Raw genomic sequence first — 24,952 nt, forward strand, 5'->3', positions numbered from 1 at the left:
GACCATCACTTTTTAACGCAGGTTTTTTGGTTGGTTTTTTTTTTTTTAGAATCCTGGCCAAAGAGTTTCCCAAAAACAGGCCCTCATTTAATTTCCAAAATCTAAGGGATTTATCACTTCTCCCAGGGAAAGGTTTACAATTACTGGTACATGGTCTGGCCAGGATCTAACCTCTATCTCCACATCAGTTAAAGCAGCCACAATTTGCCTATCTATAAAAATAAAATCAATTCTTGAATAGGACTTATAAACAGGAGAATATACTACTACTATTCAAACTTTTGATTCCGTATGATCCCCCTAGAGCCCTTAGATCTACTGCATAGTTCACCCTTAATGTCCCTTCCCTGAAAATAATTGGAACTCGTCGTACTCTTATTTTTTCCGTAACAGCTCCTACGACTTGGAATTCTCTTCCACTATATTTAAGAACCGAACTAAACCCGCAGAAGTTCAAAAGCAGTTTAAAGTGCTTTCTTTTTAAAGATGCCTTTAACTGAAAATGCACTACTTTTAACTGAAAATACAATACAAATTAATCTTAACAATTTCTAGTATTGATAATTTTAACAGTTTCCAAACTTGATATATATCTATGCCAGCAATTCTTCATTCCCACCTCTTATGTGTTTACCATCTATGTACCTTTTCTTAAAAATTGTAGTTTTTCCCCTTTTTCCTATTGTCTCTCATGGCTAATAAAGTAGTTACCCAAGTATGTCTCATAAAGAATTATGTATGTTTAATCTCTTAAAATGTTAATGTCCTTGTTATTTTATTTTATTTTTTTTTTTAAATCTTTGTACAACGCTTAGTACCTTTGGATAAGCGTTTAATCAAAAAACATGAATAAACTTGAATACTATTTATTACTTATATAATGCTAAAAGGCATATGCAGCACTGTACATTTTGACATTTAGTAGACAGTCCCTGCTTTGGAGAACTTACAATCTAACTTGGACAGACAGAAATGACCTATTGGGTTGTGGATGCAGAATCCAAGGTTAGAGGAGTTAGGAGTCGAAAGCACTCTAGAAGAGGTGGGCTTTTAACTGGGCCTTGAATACTGCCAGAGACGGAGTCCGCCGTAACTTACGGGAATGAGAAAATCTCCATGCATAAACAAAACTGAACCTACGAGTAAAAGCCTTCAGTGCCCTTCTATTCTGCTGATGATATTTAACTGCTGCAATGTTATCTAGTGGTGGAAACTAGTGCTGCCCGATTCAGGAAAAAAAAATTTGATTCGATACAGCCTATTGAATCGATATTTCGATTCGATTTTCCTGCCCAAGTGGGTGTTTTTTTCAAACATCCTGGTGTGTTTATTTTATAACAAAAGAGAAGAAGACCCTATGATCACAGTAAAATCAATCTAACGATGAAAACAAAAAGCTGTGGATACTGATGTTCTGAGATTGATTTATTATACATTCTTACACATTAAAACCATAAAAATGCAAATGTAATAGTCCTCAAGAGTACAATGGATCTCAAATGCACAGATAAAGAAATGGACTGAAAACAGTCTAATTGTAATGTAATGTAATGTAATTTATTTCTTATATACCGCTACTTCCGTTAGGTTCTAAGCGGTTTACAGAAAATATACATTAAGATTAGAAATAAGAAAGGTACTTGAAAAATTCCCTTACTGTCCCGAAGGCTCACAATCTAACTAAAGTACCTGGAGGGTAATAGAGAAGTGAAAAGTAGAGTTAGAGGAAAAATAAAAATAAAATAAACATTTTAACAAGACAGCATTGATCTAAATACTTTGGAAGGTAGAAGAGAGGAGAGAAAGGAATAGAAGCAGAAGGGGGAGCCGTTGAACAGTAGAATTCTGGAGAAATTTAAATGATAGAAATAGAACAAAACAAAGACAAAAGGTAAAACAATAGATAAGATTAAGATAAATCATAAGCTGGAAAGAAAAATAAAATAAAACTAATAATAAAAATAAAAATAATTGTCTTTAAACGTAGTCAGAAATCATTGCAGACAAGCAAAAGTGACACGAAAAATTGCATTTGAGATCCATTGGACCCCTGAGGAAGGCGTGTATGCCAAAACATGAACTGTGTAGGGTCCAGTTGGACAATTACATTTACATTTTTATGGGTTTATTTTATTGCCTCTTCACCCCTTTTATAGCCTCTTCATCCCCTTTGCCCTCTCCTACCCACACTGGCTCTGTGGTGTAAACAAAATAAACAAACAAAAAAGACTTTACCTCTCTCTGTTAAATCCTAGCTCACGTTTGCAGTCTAACACCAACTCTGGCAGGATACACATTTCAAATCTGACATATTGTAATCACAAAACAGAAAATAAAATTATTTTTTCTACCTTTTGTTGTCTGGTCATTATTCAAATCTTATTGGTCCCAGGCTCTGGTTGTCTTCTGCTAAGTCACTTGCCAGGGTCTCCTTTCTCCGTGCTAACCATCCATCTTCCATCTCTGTCCTCCCCTTCCGTTTCCCTTCCCTCCCTTGGAAGTCTGGCATCTTCCCTTTTTTTCATCTACATCCACGCAGCTGATGAACCCCACCATCCCCAGATCCATCATCTCTCCTTTTCTCAACTACCCTTTCATCCAGCATCTTTCCCTCCTTTCCCAGTGTAACATTTCTCCTTAACTCCTTTCTGCCTCCCCATCCATCTTGCCTTCTCCATGAGTCCAATACTTTCTGCCTCCTGCATGCTTTCTCTCTTTGTCCTTGCCTCTTCCCTTGAGTGCCAACCCTCCTTCTCACCCCCCAACCCAACATGCTCTCTTCCCATGCGCCATCTCATCCTCTCCTCCAGTGTGTAGCACCTTTCCTTTCCCTCCCTTTCTGCCAGGTCCAGCAGCACCTCTTCTACCTTACCTCCCTCCATGTACTTCTAGACCAGGGCCCCCTTCCCCGAAGGCCTGCCCCCCCCTTCTTTGCAGGTCCTCCAGCTTCCCCCGGGCCTCCCACTCTTACCTGCAGCCTGCAGAGAGGATCGCTGGTGCTCTACGCAATCCTTGTAGGCTGCCACAGTCCTCGGAAGCACGTTCCCTCTGATGCAATCCTGCCCCTGACTATATCTTTCGGGAGATTTGTGTGTGCTAGACCCAATGCATGGTAGATCCGGTCAGTCTTTACATCTTGTGGTGGGGATATTGACTTGATTAAGAGAGAATATATGAAAAGAGAGTTTCTGCATTACCGACATGCAGTCCAAATATTCAGGACTATCTGGCAAACCTCTAAATTATACATTCTGTTGTTGACTTCTTATTTACAAATCCTCAATTCTGTCAAGGAGTTCCCCCTGCTGCTGTGAATATTCAAGTTTCTTCTCCTGAGAGGAAAGTTTAGCTGCCTGATCCTTCATTTGCTGTTCAAATGACGATGCGGGAGCCTAAGACTGCAGTATCCGCTTGGAGCTCAGACCCAAATGTGCAGTCTCGGCTACCGGCACCAAAGCAATAGAATCAATTCACAACCTTGATAGACACCATATTCTCTGCCTTACATTGTAGTTGACTGCTTCCCTAATATGCTGAATCCTGAAGGTCAGAAAGCTTTTTTTTTTTTTTTTACTCATAACTGCGATGGAATGCAAAGGTAAGGAAGAATAATCCACCAAAAAAGCATTCAAATCAGTTTAAGCTTGCTATGTGTATGGATTACTTTGGGCCAGTGAGGAGCCACAGGCTTAAGCAGCCATTCGGCCCAGTGATGTCACTTCCTCTCATATTCTCTAACACTTGACAAACCTTTTATTTATTCATTCCAAGTGGTCAGGAATTCATAAGAGTCTTAGCACAAACTGTTTTGATTTTTATGCTGAAAGATATATGTAACATCCTAGATCAAGAAAATTATCTTGCTTCTAACTTTGGATCTTTCTTTGCACTTGGCTTGATTGATCATCAGCTAATAGCTATGTGACTGGCTAAATTTTGGATTGGAGAACAAGTACTAGAATGATTTATTTCATTTTTTGAAAAAGGACTAGTTGTGATGTCATCTATAGATTCTCCTTTTTGTCTTATATTTTAAATTATGGAGTATCTCAAGGTTCAGTCCTTAGGTCACTTCTCTTTTAATATATTTCTTAGTCCCCATGCTACTCGGGTTCAGTTCTATAACATTATTGGCCCCCTATGAACTTCTGGAAAAGAAAGATGCAGGGTACTACGAGAGGTGAGGACAGGAAAGAAGTGAGATGCTGGATACCATTTGGGGAGGAGCTAGGGAAAGAGAGAGGTGTTCAACAGCTTTGTGGAAAGGAAAGAGATACTGGATACCATGGGGTGGGGGGGTGTAGAGAAGGAGAGGTGCTGATTATCACAAGGGAAGGGGTAAGAGAAATAATAGACATGAGAAATGAGGGGAGGGCTTTGAGCTGCCCTGGGGTGGCACATATCAGATGTTAAGGTTAGTCTTGGGGTGGTTTTGGGGACTGTGTGCTATCGGGAAATTAGATTAAATTTAGGCTTTGCTACATAGCTGTCCAGATCAGGCCTGAACTGTATTTTCTTTAAGAGAATTAAGCTGTTAACATTATTGATCCAAGCTGGTATACTGAAAAACATTGCAGCATGGAGCTGGATTGTTTATTCTGGGTGAGATCATGGGATAGAAGAACCATGGTGGAAGGCTATTTAAGTCATAATGATCTGGGACAATTATGCCCACCCATGAAGGTGGTCAGAGGGCAGGTCTTGTCATCCACCCGGCCTTCGCTAGGGTAGCCGTAGTGCCGTGGTGGGTGGCTTCAACAAGACTAACGTGCCACTCTAAAGGGAGAATGACCCTTCAGCAGAAGAAATAAAAACTTCTCAAACAGTCCATGCTTCAAGAGGATAAGCTTAGGTTTATTATATTAGCTTTTTCCAAAAGGTAGATAGCTCAAAACCCTCAGGTAATTTCATATAGTTCAAACAGGCATCATTATCAAGCAAAAAAAAAAAAAAGGAAACACTTGCTTCTAACAGTTCAGACAAGTCACAAAAGAGACCAACTCCTTCTGGGCTGCCTTACTTCAAGCAGGCCCAAAGTATCAAAGAGAAAAAAAACATTTCTCAAAAAGAAAAAAAAAACCCCAAAACAAAACACCACAGCAGTCCTTTGGGCTGGCAACAGGCCACAACCCAGTAAGGTGCCCAGACTTCAGTAGTCCTTGCAAAGTTCCCTTCACTGGGCCCTTGCAACAAACAAAAGAGTTCACTTTTATATAAGGATTTGTCACATTAATTACAGTTCCTTTTCCTGCCTCACACAAGCACTGGCAGCTTCTTGCTCCATAGAGCTGATTGCGGGGCAAAAGTTGCTGTGTCTGCTTTTTGATAGCACAAAAAAATTCCCACCCAGATGTCACAGCACACACCCCAACTTTACAATCCCCAGCAATGCCATATGCTTTAAGGGTCTGATAACAACAACAAAAAACAATGCTTTAGGCCCACATCAAGGAAAGAGACAAAACTTTCCTTTCCACAAAATGCACCAAGCAAGGTAAATGAAATCCCAACTGTCCAAGCAGTCCCTTTCTAGCAGCTTGGAGAAAATCTTGTCAGCACCACAAACTTTTACACTATAACAGCTTTTCAAATTTCAAGCCATATGTCTCAGTCTTTCTCAATTCAAAAAGAGAAAAACAAAAATACTTGCCAACCACGGTCAAGTTCACTTCCATTTCCTTAGTAGGAAGTTACTGAGCTCTGGCTCCGGCTCAGTAATTTCCATGCTTTCAATTCCTTCACATGGCTCTGGGGTCTGTGATTCCTCAGGACCCTGCCATTCCATAAGGTCTTCTTCTGACCGCTGTTGGTCTGCAGAGCTTTAAGATTATAAGAATTGCCGCTGCTGGGTCAGACCAGTGGTCCATCGTGCCCAACAGTCCGCTCACGCGGCGACCCTTAGGTCAAACTGCTCCTGCACTGCTCTGCTTGGCTTCTACAAGCTGGGCTTAAGTTTTTCAGGGCCACACCCTAACCTGGCTGAGATAGAAGCAGGCTTCAGCTCCTCTGGCTCACCTTGTGGCCACCCTTGAGATTGTCCTGATTTTCCACAGAAGGGATCTAAGTACAGGCTGGAGATAGGCAGCTCTGATTGCATTCGATTGATTTGTATCAGGGATCTCAAAGTCCCTCCTTGAGGGCCGCAATCCAGTCGGGTTTTCAGGATTTCCCCAATGAATATGCATGAGATCTATGTGCACGCAGTGCTTTCAATGCATATTCATTGGGGAAATCCTGAAAACCCGACTGGATTGCGGCCCTCAAGGAGGGACTTTGAGACCCCTGATTTGTATTGTGTGCCTGCCTTTTTTTACTGTCTGAAGTACTGCTGCTCTTTTCCTCTGAGTGACAGGACTGACTGCAAGGTCTCAACTGTCACAGTCTGTTGGACTCCCCTTTAATGGGCCTATCAGAGAATGGGCTGTGTATGCTTATGATGACTAGGCCTTTGCATCATAGGACCAATTCCCATTACTTAATCCTCATTAAGCTGAACCAATTATGACTTGCCAAGCTCTATTACTTCCATGTTAGCCTGTCAACAGCCAATGACCGGATTCACCATTAATGATTATGGAAACAAATTCTATATAACAATGGATTTCCTGGATATTGGGAGAATGAGAATGTGAGAGAGCCGAGTATGAGTGAAAGTCAGAATGTGAGAGAGAATTGGTGGCTTCCAGCTCTGCAGAGGGACTGGAAAGATGTGCCATGGAGACAAATACTGTGCCAGGAAGGGGGGAATGACAATCTCTTCCTGGGCAGAGGTGAGAAATTTCTGTTCAAATTGAGCTAACATCAGAAGTGCTGCTACAGTAAAATTATGTTTTAAATCACTCTTTTTGAAGCAGTACTAGCCTGATAGCAACTAGCAAATTTCAAGCCCATTCACTAAACAAAGGGGTAGGCTAGAGTAAATATGTAATATTGACTGTGTGGAAGCAGTAAACATAATATTTTACTGAGGCACAGAGACTGTAAGTTTCTACATGTTTCTTTAGTCTGACCTTACTTAAGATTGTTAGTTGATCTGAATTACTATTGATTTGAACAAAAAAAAAGCCATATTTTAAATCCCAAGCACCTCTTGTATATACATATAAAAAGCATAGCACTGAGTAGGTATAAACAGATCCCATCATACAGAAAGTTTGCCTAGAGCAGGGGTGTCCAAAAGATCAATCGTGATCGACCAGTAGATTGCAAAGGCAACGTGAGTCGATCACAGAGCCCATTCTGGGAGGTAGGGAGAGAGAAAAGAAAGAGAGGGAGGGAGAAATTTTGGGTTGGATAGTATTGCCTTATATCACAGGTGTCAAAGTCGGTCCTCGAGGGCCAGAATCCAGTCGGGTTTTCAGGATTTCCCCAATGAATCTGCATGAGATCTATTTGCATGCACTGCTTTCAATGCATATTCATTGGGGAAATCCAGAAAACCCGACTGGATTCCGGCCCTCGAGGAGGGACTTTGACACCCTGCCTTATATTGTAGAATACCAGTATGATTGTTTATGTTTTGGGGTGGGGATTTGGCTATCTGGTGTATTTGCCATTGTGAAAATTCAATACAACTTGTTAAAATAAAATTTAAAAAAAGAAAGGGGAGGGGGCAGGGAGAGAGAAATAAATTAAGGGGGGGCAGGGGGAGATACAGAAAAAAGGGGGCAGAGAGAGAAAGAAAGAAAGGAGAGGGGGCAGGGAGAGAGGAAGAAAAAGTTGGACTTATGGAGGAACAGAGAGAGATGTTGGTGGGGAATGGAGTGAGGTCTGGAGGTTGGTTGGGAATGGAATGAGGTCTGGAGGAGAGGAAGCATGCAGGAGGCAGAAATAAATAAATAAATATTGGATTTACAGTCAGAAGAAAGAAGTACAACCAGAGACTCATGAAATCACCAGACAGCAAAGATAGGAAAAATGATTTTATTTTAAATTTAGGGCTCCTTTTACAAAGGCACGCTAGCGGTTTAACATGTGCTAAACTGCTGGCCGCGCTAGCCACTACCGCTTCCTCTTGAGCAGGCGGTAGTTTTTAGGCCAGTGCGGGGGTTAGCGCGTGATGAAAAGTCGCACGCGTTAACCCCGCTAGCACGGCTTAATAAAAGGAGCCCTTAGTTATCAAAATGTGTCCGAATTTATATCTGCTGTCTATATTTTGCACTATGGTCCCCTTTTACCAAACCGCGATAGCAGTTTTTAGCGCAGGGAATCTATGAGTGTCGGAAGCAGCGCGGGGCATTCAGCGCAGCTCCCTGTGCTAAAAAAAAACACTTGCAGTTTAGTAAAAGAGAAGGGGGTATATTTGTCTATTTTTGTATAGTTGTTACTGAGGTGACATTGCATATTTTAAAGTCATCTGCCTTGACCTCTTTAAAAAAACCTGAATATAATTGATTATTAACATTTTCTCTGCGTACAGTGTGCTTTGTGTTTTTTAAATTTTATTGTTGGTAGATCATTTTGACTTGGTCATTTTAAAAGTAGCTCGCAAGTTAAGAAAGTGTGGGCATCCCTGGCCTAGAGTGTCAGATACCTTGGGCTATCCCTACTTTTCTGACATTGTTCAGTCCAGATCACAGGATTCTAAACAATAGATCCAGTCTTTCATAACACCACCTGGCTTACAGTGGTTTATGGACTTTGCTTCAATTCAGACAAAAAAATCATAGGTGATGAAAAATATAATATTAATATTATAATATTAAATATAAACAAAACCCTTGCTCAAAAAATAAATATTCTTACTGAGCTATAAATATTTGCACCTGTAAAAAAATTATCAAGGACTATGGGAGCTTCAAAACATGGATTACAGTGGATACTTGAAATGTGGAGACCATTTCATGTTGCATATCTCCTGGTGGCAAGTATTTTTCATGCAAAGCTTTAAAAAAAATCATGAAAAAGAACACATCTCTGAAACACTAGGATCTGTATTTATTGATATTTTGTGAATATTTGTATCCCAGTGAAGAGTAATACATTTATTTTTTGGGTTGGATTTTGATTATAATAGGATATTTCCCTCCAGGAATTGTTAATGTTAAACTTACTGGTCTTCTTGTCCTTTATGCTACAGGCAGCCAGTCTCGAGAGTTCAACAGTAGCAGCTTGAACAGCTTGGAGAGCTTGGAGGTTCAGGCATCTCGGAATGAAGCTTCCCTAGAAGCTCAGACCTCTGCCACTGCAGACCTGCTGAGCAAAATTCAAAGCAGCAGCAACCCTGAATGCTATCTGACAATAAACCAGCAGGAGTGGTTGTCACTGCGTCTACATAGTGGCCGGCAATGGAAAGTGCCTAGCTTTTCCTGCATGAACAGAACATCAGAAACTTGAAATGTCAGTTTCTTTCTAGAACGGGCCAGGACAGCATAGAAAAACTTATGTGCAATATATATATATATATATATATATAGGAATTTAGAAGTGCCTAACATTGCCAGGTATAACATTCCTGCACCCAGGCTTTTAAAGCCTGGTTTGTCAAGACTATGAAGGAACACAGCTAGAGATTTTCTTTAGAACTAGATTAGATCACTGAAGGTTTAGAGACTTAGCAGATATGAAGGAAAGGCCTAGGGTTCCATGCTGAGAAATTCCTATACTTGGGTTGACACAGTGAAATATTTTTTTCAGTGCTCATTTACAGTCAAGATTGTAGTAAGCAATAGAGAATGACACGGAGACAAATTTTTCCCTGTCCCCGCGGGAGCTCATTTTCCCTTCCCATCCCCACGAGTTCTTTTCCTGTCCCTGCACCATTCCTGCAAGCTCCGTTCTCAGCTGCACACGCCTCAAACACTTTAAAATCCTAAGTGTTTGAGACTTGTGTGGTTAAAGCAGAGCTTACGGGAATGGGTCAGGGACAGCGACAGGGATGTGGAAATTGAGTTGCTGCGGGGACAGGGAAAAAATTGTCCCCATGTCATTCTTAGTAAGCAGCCTTATGCCACTGCTGCAGCAATACCAAACTCAAAGAGTTTTGATATAATCTTTCAAGACTGATAAGTGATGTTTATCTTTCATACGATAGTCTCATTAAAACTGAAATGTTTGAGGAATTTTTTTGTTTTTTCATCCATTTTTAACTATCAAAATAAATTGAGATGTCTAGTAATTTTATTGATCACCCAAAATTGTGTTGATTACTGCCTAACCTTATAAAATGTGCATGCAGTGAGCCCTCGTTGTTTTCACCATTGCTTCTGGCTTGCAGGCTCTTCTTGTGGCCCTGTTTCTCATATTAAAATACTCCGTATTTCTCTTCATTTCATGTGTTTGTAATACTAGAGCTTACTGTAGTGTCTTTTGTCAAAAAAGGTTGCCAGTTCATTTTATACTGATAATTGTTAGTTGTGAAACACAGGTGGGGTTCTGGTAGTATATACCTGGTGTCTTTATAGCATAAACTATTCCTATTGGTTATTGCTATTCCTGAATTTAAGCTGGATTAAATGTTCAGGGAATACAATAGAGACAAGATCTGTGATGTAATCACAAAACAAACAGCAGATCAACAAATATGAAAATTAAAGCAAGGATTTTAATTCAGACAAAAACACATGCCTGATGTGGCCACATTTCACCAGGAGGCTGCGTCAGAAGCAAAACTGTAGGACAAAAGTATAAAACCAATAAGTATTTAAATGAAAACCATTCATAGACAACATGCAAAGAGTAAAAGATAACATGCAAATTATATTAAAATCATATCAAACTCATATGTATCCCAAATAATTCTAAAACATACACATAAGGATAATCTTGTATTACAACTGAGAGATTGGCAGTGTTTTCTAAAAGTGTCAACGTAATAAAGTAATTAGTAGCAATGATACAAGCTAGTATTCATTTAAAAAAAATACATACTTAGAGAGGTAAAAATACTTGAATTCTAAAAAAACATACACATTTTAAACACCTTATAACATTAACTAACATTAAAATGTTATAAGATGTTTTTAGGCTCTTTTATATGTTTTAGAGCTAGATATATTTTTGTAATTTGAAGTTTTAAGACTTTTAAGCTGATGGTGACCTTTGACTACCCACTATGCATATAAACCTTGTAGTACTTACATTTGGTTGATTTGCTAGAGAGCTTCTGGAAGACTTGCTGCAAGGCTGTGAGTAACTTTTTGAATTAGTATTTTTCAATGTGATTTTTACTGACATCTTGTATGAGTTTCTTAAAGACATTTAAAATTGTTTACAGGAGCATTGGCTAATCCTGAATACACAAAAAACTACAGCTTGTTGGATTACAGGTTGCGCCTCATCCCCTCATTTACACCCATTTTGTGTGGTAATCTGGCCCCACCAGTGAGCCAGTCCAGATATTTGGGAGTTAAGATAGACTCAAAGCTAAGCTTCTCTCCACAAATTTCTTCGGTGTTGAGGGCTGGGTGTTTTGCCCTCTGTAAAATTAGATCTGTTTGAGGCTTCCTAGATTTCAATTCACTATGCAGATCTTTCAAAATCAATTCACTCCATACTTTATATCACATATTTATAGGATCATGGCTAGACTACTATAATGTTTATGTATGTTTTCCAAAACTAAATCATCTTCAAACTTTACTGAATATGGCAGCCTGAGTTCTATCAATTATATAAAACGACTAGTGTGTATTTCTTTTCCTTTCCTGCTGAGGGTGTGACAATATCCCTGTAGGTTGACATATATTGGTTATAACCTCTCACCAGTTTAAAACTAGAATGATTGAGCATAGCTCATGTATTGTAACTCAGAAAGAGGAAGCACCAATGGTTAAACACTGTATGGAGTTTCACCATACATTTGAAGATCTGCTTGTTTGTGAGAGGTGGCAATATTAAATTACAACTGAGAAGGATAGAATAGCAGTGAATACTTATTTAGGGCTAATACAATGGAATTAGCAGGTTTAAATGTAACTAATGAATGGCAAGCATTTTATTAAGAAATGCCCTTTTGAGGAATATTGCTTTAAAAATTTATAACTTCTTTAATTCCTTTACTTTCAGTGGTAGAAAGAGTGCTGTACCTCCTTAACATTTTTTTAAACATTTCTGATTGGTTCTTTTGAATTGGTTGCTTCTGCTTTAAAAACTGACATCTTTGTCAAGAACTAGCTCTCTATTTTGGATCTCCTGAAGCAGTGGGATTTCCTGTCAAGACTGTATGATTTGTATTAACAAAATGGCTTTATGAGAGACCATCTGATTATTGTTATAGCAAACAGAAGGATTTTTTGAAGCAGGTTGAGATTAAATTTAGCTGAGAGCCAAGAGTGAAATGCTACAGTGTGGAAAGATTTCAATGTGACACAAATTGTTTGCCTAAGTGCTGGGCACTGAGGGTCAGGAACAAAAGACTCCTAGTCTCCTCTTTTCTCTATTTTCTATCTTTATTTAGGGCCTCTTTTATGAAGCCGTTTAGCGCTGGCTGCTGCGGTAACGGCCCCGAAACCCATAGAGATTTAAAGGGCTTTGAGGCTGTTGCTGTGCGGCTTTGTAAAATGGGAAACTGTATAATTGGAGACTATAATTGAAAGTAAATCCAGCTGGGACAAAAATGTAATATGGAAGAATTTTAGTGTGGCACATCTTGCTTCAGTGCTTGTCACAAACAGACTTTCTGAAGCAGGAAGAAATATTTCATTGTGGAACATTTTGTTTTAGTGCTCTGCACGAAGAGGCTCTGTGAAGCAGGAACAGAAAGACTCCATATATTTAAGATAAATTATATTCTTTTACTTAGTTTTTCTATAAAGACAAGTCTTTTCTTTTTGGGTTTTTTTAAAAAATATCTCTTCATTTTCTAATTTAGAGATCCCTTTCTTTCATATAATTTTGCTTTCCTGGCCGGGGGGTGACTTCTTTTGATAAACTGCTTAAATAGTGCTGCCAGGTTACAAGAAATTGGGTTTTTAGTTGTTCTCTTTTTTTCTGGCAACACCAGCCAATGATAGTTTTATGTGCTCCACAGAAGCATAGTTCATTTGGGCAGTTGTCCTGCTCTTTATGCTCGTTGAGTCTTTGAGGCTGTTTTCCTATATTGTTATAAATATATGTTACACCCTCAGCAGGAAAGAAAAATAATAAAATACATACTAGTTGTATATAATTGCTAGGTTGAAGTGTGTTCTCTCATTCTGTGTAGCCTGAGTTCTATGCCATGCCAAAAAAGGTGACCATGTCATTCCACTCTTTAAAAAATTACACTGGTTCTGGGCCAAAATCTATCGAGACAACGCAAAGTGGGTCCCAGATCCTGAATTTGAAAGCTAAAGTTGAAAATCGTGAATCCCACACAGCTGTAATGGAGACTCATGTTTAGAAACTGGAAGAGAGTTCAACTAAAATTAATACTCTGAGTAATTCAGTTGTGAAGGACAACTTGAATTTACTTATAAAATGTGAGAATTTAGCAAGTACAGTTAGATGTAGGAATTTGTGCCTGATTAATTTCCCCAGGAAACTAGGAGTTTCTCTTCAGTTGGTACCTCCAATTACTCTTGTATATTATTTACCTCAATTTAAGATGACTACTATGGAAGAAGGACAAGATATTTTGGGTCATATTCTACAAAGGATGCCCATATTAGATGCTGCTAGGGGCTCAAATTGCAGTCACCCAGTGATGATTAAGTTCAGAATCCGTGCCTAATAAAAAAAAAAATAATTGGCCTAATCAGCATAGTAACCAATTGCACATGTTTTCAGCCAATCAAAAAAAGATTAAACAATTTAAGAGTTTGGTGTCAAACTCTTAGGATGCCTAGCAATGGCTAAGTGGAGGTGCCCTCCCACACTTAAAAATGCCTTAATGATGCCTATCTGAAAAAGAAGGTGGTAGGGATGGAGAATAGGCCTGGTTGAGTTAGGTGTCCAACATAGGCACCGCCAAATTAGATGAGGAAAAATCTGGCCTAATGGAGTGGCATCAATGTCTAGGACACCTAGGATGGTAAGAATGTTTAGGGTGTTCTTAGATTTAACCTATTTTAGAATTATCTAGTAAGTTCTCTTTACTAGGAAGTTTTTTCTTCTCAGATTGTTTGAGCTGTTAGAATCTCCTTATTGAGGACTTGACTGTTGTTGGCATATTCATGTTTCTATAATTCTACTTCTTTTGTCAGCTAATATTGTGTTATTGTGACAACTTCTGTAAAGATTTATTCCTGCATATCGTAGTTTAAAATTCTAAAAATAAAGTTAAAAAATTAGACTGGCTACCAGCGAGCTATAGAATTCAGTTTAAAATATTTACAGAGACATTCAAGGCATTCCGTACTGGATTACCTATCTGTCTAAGGCCCTCTTTTACTAAGCCGCAGTAGAGGAGTAGAGGTTTCTACTGTGGCCCAGAGTGCTAAATGCTCCGTTGCTCCGATGCTCATAGAAATTCTGTGAGCGTCGGAGCATTTAGAGCTCTGGGCCAAGGTGGAAACCTCTACCATGGCTTCAAAAAAGAGGGGGAGGAGGGTAAAGTAACAGTTACATACACTCCCTTCTGTTTACGCTGCTTTATCCGTGACCATAGATTTATTCTACCTAGTCCATCTCAGGTCTACTGAGAGTCTACATAAAGAATTGCAATTTACTTTATGGCCCCGTTCTTTTGGAAGAATTTGCTGCTCACAATTCAAGCCGAATCATCTCTGAAAGACTAAATCTAGCCTCAAAACGAACCCAGGTAAAGAGGCTTTTAGTTGATTGAAGGTGTGTTTTGCTAGAGCATTAATGAGACACTGCTGTTCACTGCCAGGATGTATGATTGTTTTCTTATATGAATGATTTGCTTTCCTGTGTACCAATGGAGTTCTTTTCTACTATGCAATTTTATTGTACATTGTCTTTAATTATTTTGTTAAAAATAAAAAATTAAAAGGTGATACTATTATACACTTGAGATTCAGCAGATATTAACACTCTGAACAACATTGTATGTGAAAGGGAAATCCTCCTAGATGTTGAGTCATTTTATACAAAGGTACCACAGAAAGAAGCAATAGAAATCATTAGAGACACACTTATTAAAAGACAGTTCTATATGAGTTTCAACTGAATTTGTTGTTGAAATAGCACCTTTGGTTGTGATTGAAAACTTTTGCATACCAGAACACATTTTATCCACAAATCAAGGGCACTGCCATGGGTGACACTTTAACACCCTGGGTAGCTAATCTATATGTTTTAGACCAGGGGTCTCCAAACCTTTTCCTGTAAAGGGCTGCAAAGTGGACATGAGACAGCTTCAGTGGCCACCAAACAATTTTAGATGTATATGTAATTTTTAATATTTTATTTTGGCTTATTAATAGTTGTGAAACCCATAAATGTGACTCCTTTGCTCTCCCACAGCCCACCTGCACTGTTCAGTCTCTCACCCTGATACACTGGGGTCAGCATAGCAGGATTTTTTTTTTCACTTACTTTATTTTGACCAGAGTGCATAACTTTAATCCCCCCCCCCCAAAAAAAAAGAAAATATGACAGAAATCCAGCCAATTGTCCTTTAGAAATAAGTTCAAAAATTAATTAAAGCTGTAACAAGCATTTTTATTCTAAAGTTTTCTAAATTAATTTCTGCATGTCACATACCAATCTGCCTGACCTGCCAGGCTTTGAAACTTAGAGAGATGCAACTCTGGATTGCTACCTTTGGACCCCCCTCCCCCTCATATCTGTGCTGTTCACTCTCTTTCTTATCAGTGCTAGTAGGCTGGAGTCAGCACAGCATCCAGAGGCTTGGGAGGAGGGGATGGGTTGATGCCAAATGTGCCTTGCAGGCTGCTTTCACATCCAGTGGAGCAAACTGGAAGTGAAGCCAGATGAAGCCATCCAGCATTGCTGCTACAGTACAGACTCGGTGCATCTTCCACTGGAAAACCTGCAGTAATGTAGCCGCAGAAATGGATTTCAGAGGCCGCATGTTGGAGACCACTGTTGTAGTCTTTGAGGACAAATTATTTTCTGAACATCCATCTTATGGAAATGCTTTGTAGATGATGTCTTTATGATTTGGTGAAGTACATTATAAGAACTCCCCCTTTTACTAAGCCACTGTAGAGATTCCTACCGTGGCCTGGAGTGCTATATGCTCTGACGCTCATAGGAATTCTATGAGCAGCATTGGAGCTTATAGCGCTCCAGGTTAGTAAAAGAGGACCTAAGTCTTTTCACTAGTGGTTAAATAATCTATAAATGAACTTGATGTAATCAGATAACAAGACCAGAGCAGTACTGACTAGCATGTACTATTTATCCAAATAATTAAAAATATTTGGCCAAATGCAAATAATGAATACTGAGCTTTAACATAAATAATAAAAGAAGGAATGTAGGGTGGATTTGATTTAAATTAAATCAATTTAAATCATGAGTCAGAAAGATTTGATTTAAATCATGGTTTTCTTCAGAAAGACTCATTCTTGCTGCTATAATCTTAATATTTACAACTAGATGAAGGTTTCATTTTTTAAAAAATAAATTTTTAAATTAGCTTTACAGTTATATAAAAATATTACGATTTGGTTATACTAGAAATATATAGATAATTATGAAATTGTGAGGTGAACTATCTCCAGTTTAATAGGACAACTATTCATTGGAAAAATAGTCATTATCTTAATAACAATATAGCATTATCTTAATAACATTATAGCATATGTATTCTTATATTTGCTTAAATGTTCATGTTAACTGATGTGGTTAAACAAAATATCTTAAAAAAGCAAACAAACTTTGGACGCCTTTTACAAAGTCACAGTAGAGGTTTCTACTGTGGGCTGGCAGGGTAAATGCTCCAATGCTTAAAAGAATTCTATGGGCACTGGAGCATTTGCCTCACTGGCCTGTAGTAGATACTTCTACTGCAGCTTAGTAAAAGCCAGTGTTAGAATATCAGCCAGGTTCACTCATTAAAAAATTAAAATAATGTCTGCTATAGCTCACTCATCTTCAGCTTCTTGTTTGTTCATAATCTGGAAAAGAAAAACAAGCTTTTCTGCTTCATTGGATCCCAAATTATTTCTCAATTTGGAATAAATTAGTCCAAAGGAAGATAATATTCTTTCTATACCAACAGAAGAAGCTTCTGCTGTCAAAAGTGAAATCATTACTTCAACCGTCTCGGAAAAAAAGCAAATGTTGACAGATATCAGTATATATAAGGAAAACTAAAGCATTTGGGGATAGAAAGTGGGAGGGGGGTGGGTGGGTGAACAGGAGACAGAAAGGTGACAGAGCAGTTTTAAATGTCTTTATAGTGGGGAAAGCAAGCCCAGATCTCTGTTAAATCCTGTCTTGTAGGTGTCAAAATACCATATCATTTTGATTCCAAAGGTTTTATGTTCTTGGATGGTTTTAAAATTCCCTTTTAGTATTCTCGCCAAAGTGTTGTCCAACAGGTGACATCATGGTTGGTATTGCAATTCTTAATATGATATCTACAGTCATGTGAAAAAAATAGGATACTCCATTAAATATTCAGTTCTTTCTTAAGAAATGTTCACATATTGATTTTTTAAAATTTATCTCTGGAAAAGAAAATAATGTAATTGCAGGTAAACAACAAAATTTTTCCTTGATTTATTCATGAAACAAAAGATATCCACAAAAATGTGTATTCTGAGGAATAAATTAGGACACTACACTCTAATAGCTAGTGTTACCTCCTTAAACTGAAATAACTGCAGTGAGACACTTGTAGCCATCTACCAGTCTCTGACATCGGTCTGAGGAAAGTTTGGCCCACTCCTCAATGCTGAATTATTTCAGCTGTGAGATGTTTGAGGGGTTTCTTGTATGTACAGCCCGTTTCAAATCACCCCACAGCATCTCAATGGGATTAAGATCAGGGCTTTGACTCGGCCACTCCAGGACTCTCCATTTCTTAGTTTTCAGCCAGTCCTTGGTGGATTTACTGGTATGTTTTGGGTCATTGTAATGTTGCAGGGTCCAGTTCCGTTTCAGCTTAAATTTTCTTACAGATGGTCTCACTTGTTCCTCAAGCACCCTCTGATACACTGTATAATTCATGGTGGATTCTATGATGGTGAGCTGGCCAGGTCCTGCTGTAGCAAAGCATCTCCAAACCATGATACTTCCACCTCCATGCTTCACAGTTGGTATGAGGTTCTTTTCCTTGAATGCTGTATTTGGTGTATGCCAAACATGTCCTCTTTTCTGGTGTACAAATAATTCAATTTTAGATTCATCTGTCTATAAAACACTATTCCAGAAGTCCTGGTGTTTGTCTACATTCTCTCTGGCAAACCAGTCTGGCCTTGATATTTCTCTAAGACAGCAAAGGTTTCCTCCTTGCACACCTCCCATGCAAGTTAAATTTGTGCAGTCTCTCTGATTGTAGAGGTATGCACTTTCACATCAACAGTAGCAAGAGCCTGCTGTAAGTCCCGTGATGACATTTTTTTTTTTTTAAATATCATGTTTATTAAGACAAGAAACACAAGGACAACCACTGCCCTCTACAATACAAAGCAATATCATAAACAGTATCAAAAACAGTACAGGGGCAATGAGAGTATAGTAATGAACAATGAAGTCCAATCTACATAACCACAACATATCAATGTGAACAACATTCTAAACAAGCAGGAGCAGAGGATTATGTATAGTAAAAAGGCTCAACATATCTAGCGGCAAGATATAGCAGCATGCCGTCCTGCATCCCTCGCCCTTATTTTTAAAATGAGAGAGAACTGCAACCATAAGGTCCCCCAAACGTTCCAGCACATCCGCACAACAGGATGCAGAACATTCAAACCTTCACACACACCACGAACACTCCGACTGTCACATGCCTACGCTGTTTTATTCCAATGTGCAAGAGTCACTCAAGTCCCATTTATATGTGCAAGTATACTAGCGAGCAAGTCACAGCGTTATAATAAAGAGAAGGGTACATTAGTAGGAAATGGGGTACCGAATAGACATAGCTATACACAGACACAGGAGGAGTCCAGTCCACACAGTGGCTATGCAACTTAGGCCAAGGATTTCTTCCAAAACGAGCAATAAAGTTTCCAATGAGGCTGGGGTCGGGACTCATAGGTGTCCAACTCAAACCTCGCCTGAAGTTTCATGCGCTCCAGCCACATACCATAGGTCGGTGTATCCTCAATAGCCCAATATTTTAGGATGAGTTGCTTACCCACAAGGAGCGCGTGGAGGAGGTACTTTTGAGCAGAGAAGTCCAGACCATGCTGATTGAAGTCCGTGACATCGCCCAATAGCAAGGCGGGAGGGTTCCAAGGCACGGTACAGTTCAGGACCCCCGCCAGAAAGAGCTGCACCGAAGCCCAGAAGTGCATTGCGGAGCAAGTAAAGAAAGAGTGGATAAAGTCACTCTTGTGGGTTTTACATTTAGAGCATGTGTCATCACGCCATAGTCCCATGTGATAGCCTCTAGCTCTAGTGATATAAGATCGATGCAGTATTTTATATTGAGTTTCTTGTAGACCTGCAGCCTTCACATGCAAGAAAGTGTTTGAAATAAGAGCCCTAAGTCATCCTCGGAGACCTGCATGCCAAGCTCTGTGGACCATTCCCCCCCCAAGACTCTGAGGCATCCCTCTCCTGAGTGATCTCTTCCCGCCTTATACCATGTGGAAATCTTATTGGATTCAGTGGGGGTGGTGAGAAAGACCAAATCCAGAGGGCCACATCTCCAACTATCCCCGTGAGCTTGTACTAATGAATGATAATAGTGATGAATTTGCAAATAAGTGTACATATGTGCAGGAGGCAGGTGCCACTCCGACCGCATTTGGGCAAAGGAAGGGAATTCCCCCCTCCCAGAGCCAGAACATCACCCACAGTCGTGGTGCGGGCAGTACGATCCCTCAGTCCCGCCAAGCCCCCCACTCCGGAAGCGAAGTTAGGATTCCATAGGAGAGAGAGAAACGGTGATACAGTAGGTGTTTTATGTTGTAGGCTTCGCCACCAATGCCACGCCCTTCTGAAAGGAATGAGGAAAGGAGAAATAGCGGCGCAGGGCTGCGCGCCCCCCATCCCGCTCCATGGATAAAGGAGGAAAAGGACCAGGGCAAGCAGCAGTCCTCAACTAAAGATTTAGGTGAATAACGCCTAGAGCAGGGGTGCCCACACTTTTTGGGCTTGCGAGCTACTTTTAAAATGACCAAGTCAAAATGATCTACCAACAATAAAATTTAAAAAAAACACAACGCACACTGTACGCATAGAAAATGTTAATTATCATTCCTATTCCAGGGTTTTTCAAAGAGGTCAAAGCAGATGACTCTATGCACTATCACCTCAGTAACAACCATACAAAAATAGACAAATATACCCCCCTCCCTTTTTACTAAACCACGATAGCAGTTTTTAGAGCGCAGGGAGCTGCGCTGAATGCCCAGCGCTGCTCTCGACGCTCATAGGCTCCCTGCGCTAAAAAACTCTATTGCGGTTTAGTAAAAGGGGACCTTAGTGTAAAATATAGACAGCAGATATAAATTGAGACACATTTCGATCACTAAATTTAAAATAAAATCATTTTTCCTACCTTGTCTGGTGATTTCATGAGTCTCTGGTTGCACTTTCTTCTTCTGACTGTGCATCCAGTCTTTCTTCCCTTCTTTCAGCCTGTATGCTTCCTCTCCTCCACACCTCATTCCCTCCCCCAACTTTTCCTTCCTCTCCCCTGCCCTTTCTTTCTCTCTGCCTCCCTTTCCTTTTTTTCTGTTTCTCTTCTTTCCTTCTGTCTCCCTGCCTGCCCTTTTTCTTTCTTTCTTTCTCCCTGCCCTCCCCCAAGACACTGCCACTGCCATCGGGGACCCAAACTGCCATCGGGGACCAGGACCCAAACCGCCACCAATAACAGGCCCGAAAGCCGACGCCAATAACACGCCCAAAAGCCGCCGCCGCCCCAACCTCTCCCTGCTTCGGCCGACCAGCATCGCGAGGAACTGTTGGGGGAAATGCTGCCGGGTCCTGCCTTCGCGGAAACAGAAAGTAGGCAGGACCCGGCAGCAAGAAGAGGAAATGCTTCACTAACATGTCTCCCGCCTTAGCCCGTAGCGAACGCTTGCTTCAGGGCTCTCAACATGTGCGTGCAGGCTTCCCTTCTCCCCCCTCCCCCTTCCCGGGCATAACTTCCGGTTTCGGAGGGAAGAGAAGAGAAGCCTGCACGCACACGTTAGAGCCCGGAGCATAAGTTCGCTAGGGGCTGAAATCTCCAAGCCGGTTTTTTTGGGGTTTTTTTTAATGTTCAGCAGCGGCAGATGACAGCTGGGCGGACCGCCCAGCTAAAAGGCCCTAGGGAGAACACTGGAGAGGAAGGCTGATCGGCCCGTAGATCAGGACGGCAACACGAGTGCGATCGACTCGAGTTGCCTTCCTGAGCTACTGGTCGATCGCGATCGACGCGTTGGGCACCCCTGGCCTAGAGGATACCAGTTGCTCATGAATCCATCTAAGGAGCGCAGCGACGTTATAGATGCGCAGGGAGGGCAGGCCCAAGCCCCCTCGTTTCCGACTTTGAGATAATTTAATCGCGTTGATGCGTGGCCTTCTCCCCCTCCACACGAAAGAGCTAATGATGGACTGGTAGGCGCGCTCGTCCGCATGAGAGATCCAGACAGGTATGGTTTGCAGTGGGTAGAGCAGTTTCAGGAACATCACCATTTTTACCATGGCCACACGTCCCAGAAGCGATAGTGGCAGCGAGTGCCATTTAAGACATAGTGTTTTGATCCGTCCAATAGTAGCTGAAATATTAGCCTCATACAGTTTATGCGGGTCTGTGAAAAGCATGATACCGAGGTATTTCAACTTTCCCGGGGCAATACTCACCCCGAGATCCTTACACCAGGAGTCCGTTTGTGAACCCCCCAGCAAGAGGGCCTCCGTTTTTTCAAAATTGATTTTCAGACCAGAGAAGGCGCCGTACGCGCGAATGAGTGACATCAGGGCAGGCATTGTCTGATCTGCGTGGTTTACATACAAGAGCATGTCATCGGCAAACATGCTTATATGAAATTCGTTGGAGCCCACCCGAATACCCTCCAACCCCACATCCTGGCGGATGCGAGCTGCCAAAGGTTCAAGCGAAAGTAGAAAAAGGAGGGGCGAGAGGGGGCATCCTTGACGTGTGCCTCGACCCAAAGAGGTTACCGTTCACCAAGAGTCGGGACGTGGGGCAATGGTATAGAGCCAACAACCAAGCGAGAAAGTCCCCCTGGATCCCAAAACGAGTCAGCGTACAAAATAAATGAGGCCACGAGACCATATCGAACGCCTTTTCCACATCCAGGCTAGTCAGAAACTGCGCGAGGGTGTTGTAACACCGCTAGGACTCGGAGGAGATTCATGGAGGCGTGCCTGCCCGGTACAAAGCCGACTTGATCTTCGTGGATGAGTAAGGGTAAGAATTTATTGAGGCGCGTCGCCAAGATGCTAGCCAAAAGTTTTACATCTTGATTGAGAAGAGAAATGGGGCGGTAAGATCCTAAAGCGTCAAGGGGATGCCCGGGTTTAGGGAGGATAATGACATGCGCTTTATTATGCGAGTTCCCTGGAGGAGTGACGCTGCGGAGTCCCATAAAGTATTGTTGTAAGGAGGCCAGTGCCGGAGGATCTAATAGTTTATAAAATTCTGGGCCGAAGCCATCAGGGCCTGGTGTTTTAGCCAACTTGAGCTTTTTGATGGCAGCCTGCAGTTCTTCTCCCAGAATAGGGCTATTTAAAGCAAGACTTTGAGATTCCGTCAAGGTGGGTAGACAGAGGCCCTGAAAAAACCACTCACTGGCAGTCTCATCATAGGGTTGCTCGGCGTACAGGTCTGTATAGAATTGCACAAACTGTTGTGTGATAGACGAGTGAGTAACATGCGTGACGCCATGATTATCTTTGATAGAAGTAATGGTGTGACGGGTGTTGTGCGGGCGCACCAAATTCGCCAATAGTCTCCCCGTTTTATCCCCCCATCGGTAGAGTTTGTATTTGTAACAGTATATATTGCGAGTGGCCCTTTGATCTAAAAGTAGGTTAAGTTTTTTCTTAACGTCGTGCATGGCCTGTTTGGAAGTGTCGTCTAGACGCGAGATATGTAGAGAGCGAAAGCTGGCAAGGTCCTGCGATAAGGCCAAGAGTTCCCCGTCCCGCTTCTTATTCTGTGACGCGTTGTAAGCCAATATATGGCCTCGCATAACCGCTTTAGCCGCCTCCCAATATACAACGGGGCCTACATCTGTTACTGAATTAGTGCTATGAAACTCCTCCCACCTCTTTTGAAAAAATTCCCGAAATTCCGCGTCTTTGTAAAGGAATGGGGACATCCGCCAAATACGACTCTCGGTCTGTGATCCGAATTGTAAATCAAGGCTTAATAGAGCATGGTCAGACACTAAAGGTGGGGAGAGACTCGCCGCCGATAGATGCGGGAAGAGAGAGGCTGAGATGAGAAAGTAGTCAATGCGCGAATGAGACAGATGGGGGTGAGAATAGAAAGAAAAATCAAGTTCAGAGGGGTGCAGCGTGCGCCAAGAGTCCAGCAAATCCAGCTCCTTAATAAGAAAGTGTACCCCTCTAGCGAAGTGTCCCTTTGGCACCGTCTTAGCCGGCCTACGATCCCATTGGGGATGTGCAACAAAGTTAAAGTCGCCTCCCATTATGACCGGTTGAGGCATGAGAGGTGCCAAGTGACCCACCACTGACGCAAAGAAGGCCTGAGAATATGTATTAGGTGCATAGATATTGCACAAAAGTAAAGGTTTGCCCCATAGTTCGCCCACGAGGATAAGAAATCTCCCATTAGGGTCATCAATTTGGTTATGCAGGTGGAAGGGTAAATTCTTATGTATGAGAATTGCTACCCCGCATTTCCGAGAGGTAAATGATGCAAGTGTACCTGTCCCACCCATCCCCTACGCAGTTTCCCATGTTCCACAGAGCTCAGATGGGTCTCCTGTAGGAATGCTATGTCAGTGTGATCACGCTTAAGATATGCTAAGATTTTAGTACGCTTAATGGGTGAATGTATCCCATCTACATTTAAGGATTTAACATGCAATTGTACCATTTAACCGACAGATATATATGAAGCATACATATAATAACCAAAAGAGGAGCGGTAGAGGCCGTCCCAGCCTATGCCTCCATCCACTCATGAAATATTTAAGTAACTTGCACAAACCAGAGCAGTGACTCATCATTGAAGGACTCATACAAGCATCCAGACACCCCTCAGGCATACCCCTCATGCTCACCCGAACCATACACCCATACACACCCTCAAGCAAGCTCCATACGGCTATCCACCAGAGAAAGCAAACATACAAACCCATACAAGCAACCACACAGTTCACAGGCACCCGAACACGCATTCGCCCCCCCTCCCAGCCCACCCAATAGACAGCACAGCAAGGAAAATCCTCGCTAGACCCCAACTCTTAAAACAAAACCAACAGGTAGCCCCGGGCCGCAGCACTGCGTGAATTGGGCTACTCCAACACGGCCAAGACCCCTACACAGAGAAAGCGGCTCAGACCCATGTGTAAACAATAATAAAATGAAAATGAAAATCAGAAGGGAGCGAGTTAGCAACACTCAAGCCCCCAAAAGAAAGGAACCCTGCAGAAGCAGAGAACATGCAGTTCAAGGAGAAGTAACTGTAGCTGATAAGGTCTATAAGGCAAACATGGCTCACAGATACTACTGGATAAGGTCAGCCAAAGCTTGTGCACAGCAGTACATCCAAAACAGGAGAACAGGGAGTCCAGTGTACCAGGCAGCCTCGCCTGAGCAGGAGTAAAAGGGCCGAGTATTGCACAGGAGCAGTCCCCGACAGAGCACTGCTGCCCAATCTCCACCACAAGACCACCATATGCCAGGAACAGGCAGCTCCAGCGTATAGCCACCTCGCACAGGACAGGACGCCCGAGAGGGCCGCCCCCGGCGCAACACAGCAGAGTGAAGGATCTTC

At 41.5% G+C, this 24,952-nt stretch overlaps 1 protein-coding gene across 5 annotated transcripts in view; it reads left to right on the forward strand.

Annotated features, from left to right (window-relative positions):
- CCDC142 (coiled-coil domain containing 142) overlaps positions 1 to 14,879 on the forward strand; it is a 91,493-nt gene extending 76,614 nt beyond the window's left edge. For all 5 annotated transcript variants that reach the window (XM_033954886.1, XM_033954896.1, XM_033954905.1 and 2 more), the window contains exon 11: positions 9,080 to 14,879. In XM_033954886.1, coding sequence (XP_033810777.1) covers positions 9,080 to 9,336 — 257 coding nt within the window. In that variant the 3' untranslated portion in view covers positions 9,337 to 14,879. The remainder of the gene's footprint in view (positions 1 to 9,079) is intronic.
- Positions 14,880 to 24,952: the final 10,073 nt, after the last annotated feature.

The sequence above is a fragment of the Geotrypetes seraphini genome, chromosome 1, assembly GCF_902459505.1.
Source record: "Geotrypetes seraphini chromosome 1, aGeoSer1.1, whole genome shotgun sequence".
NCBI classification, from domain to species: Eukaryota; Metazoa; Chordata; class Amphibia; order Gymnophiona; family Dermophiidae; genus Geotrypetes; species Geotrypetes seraphini.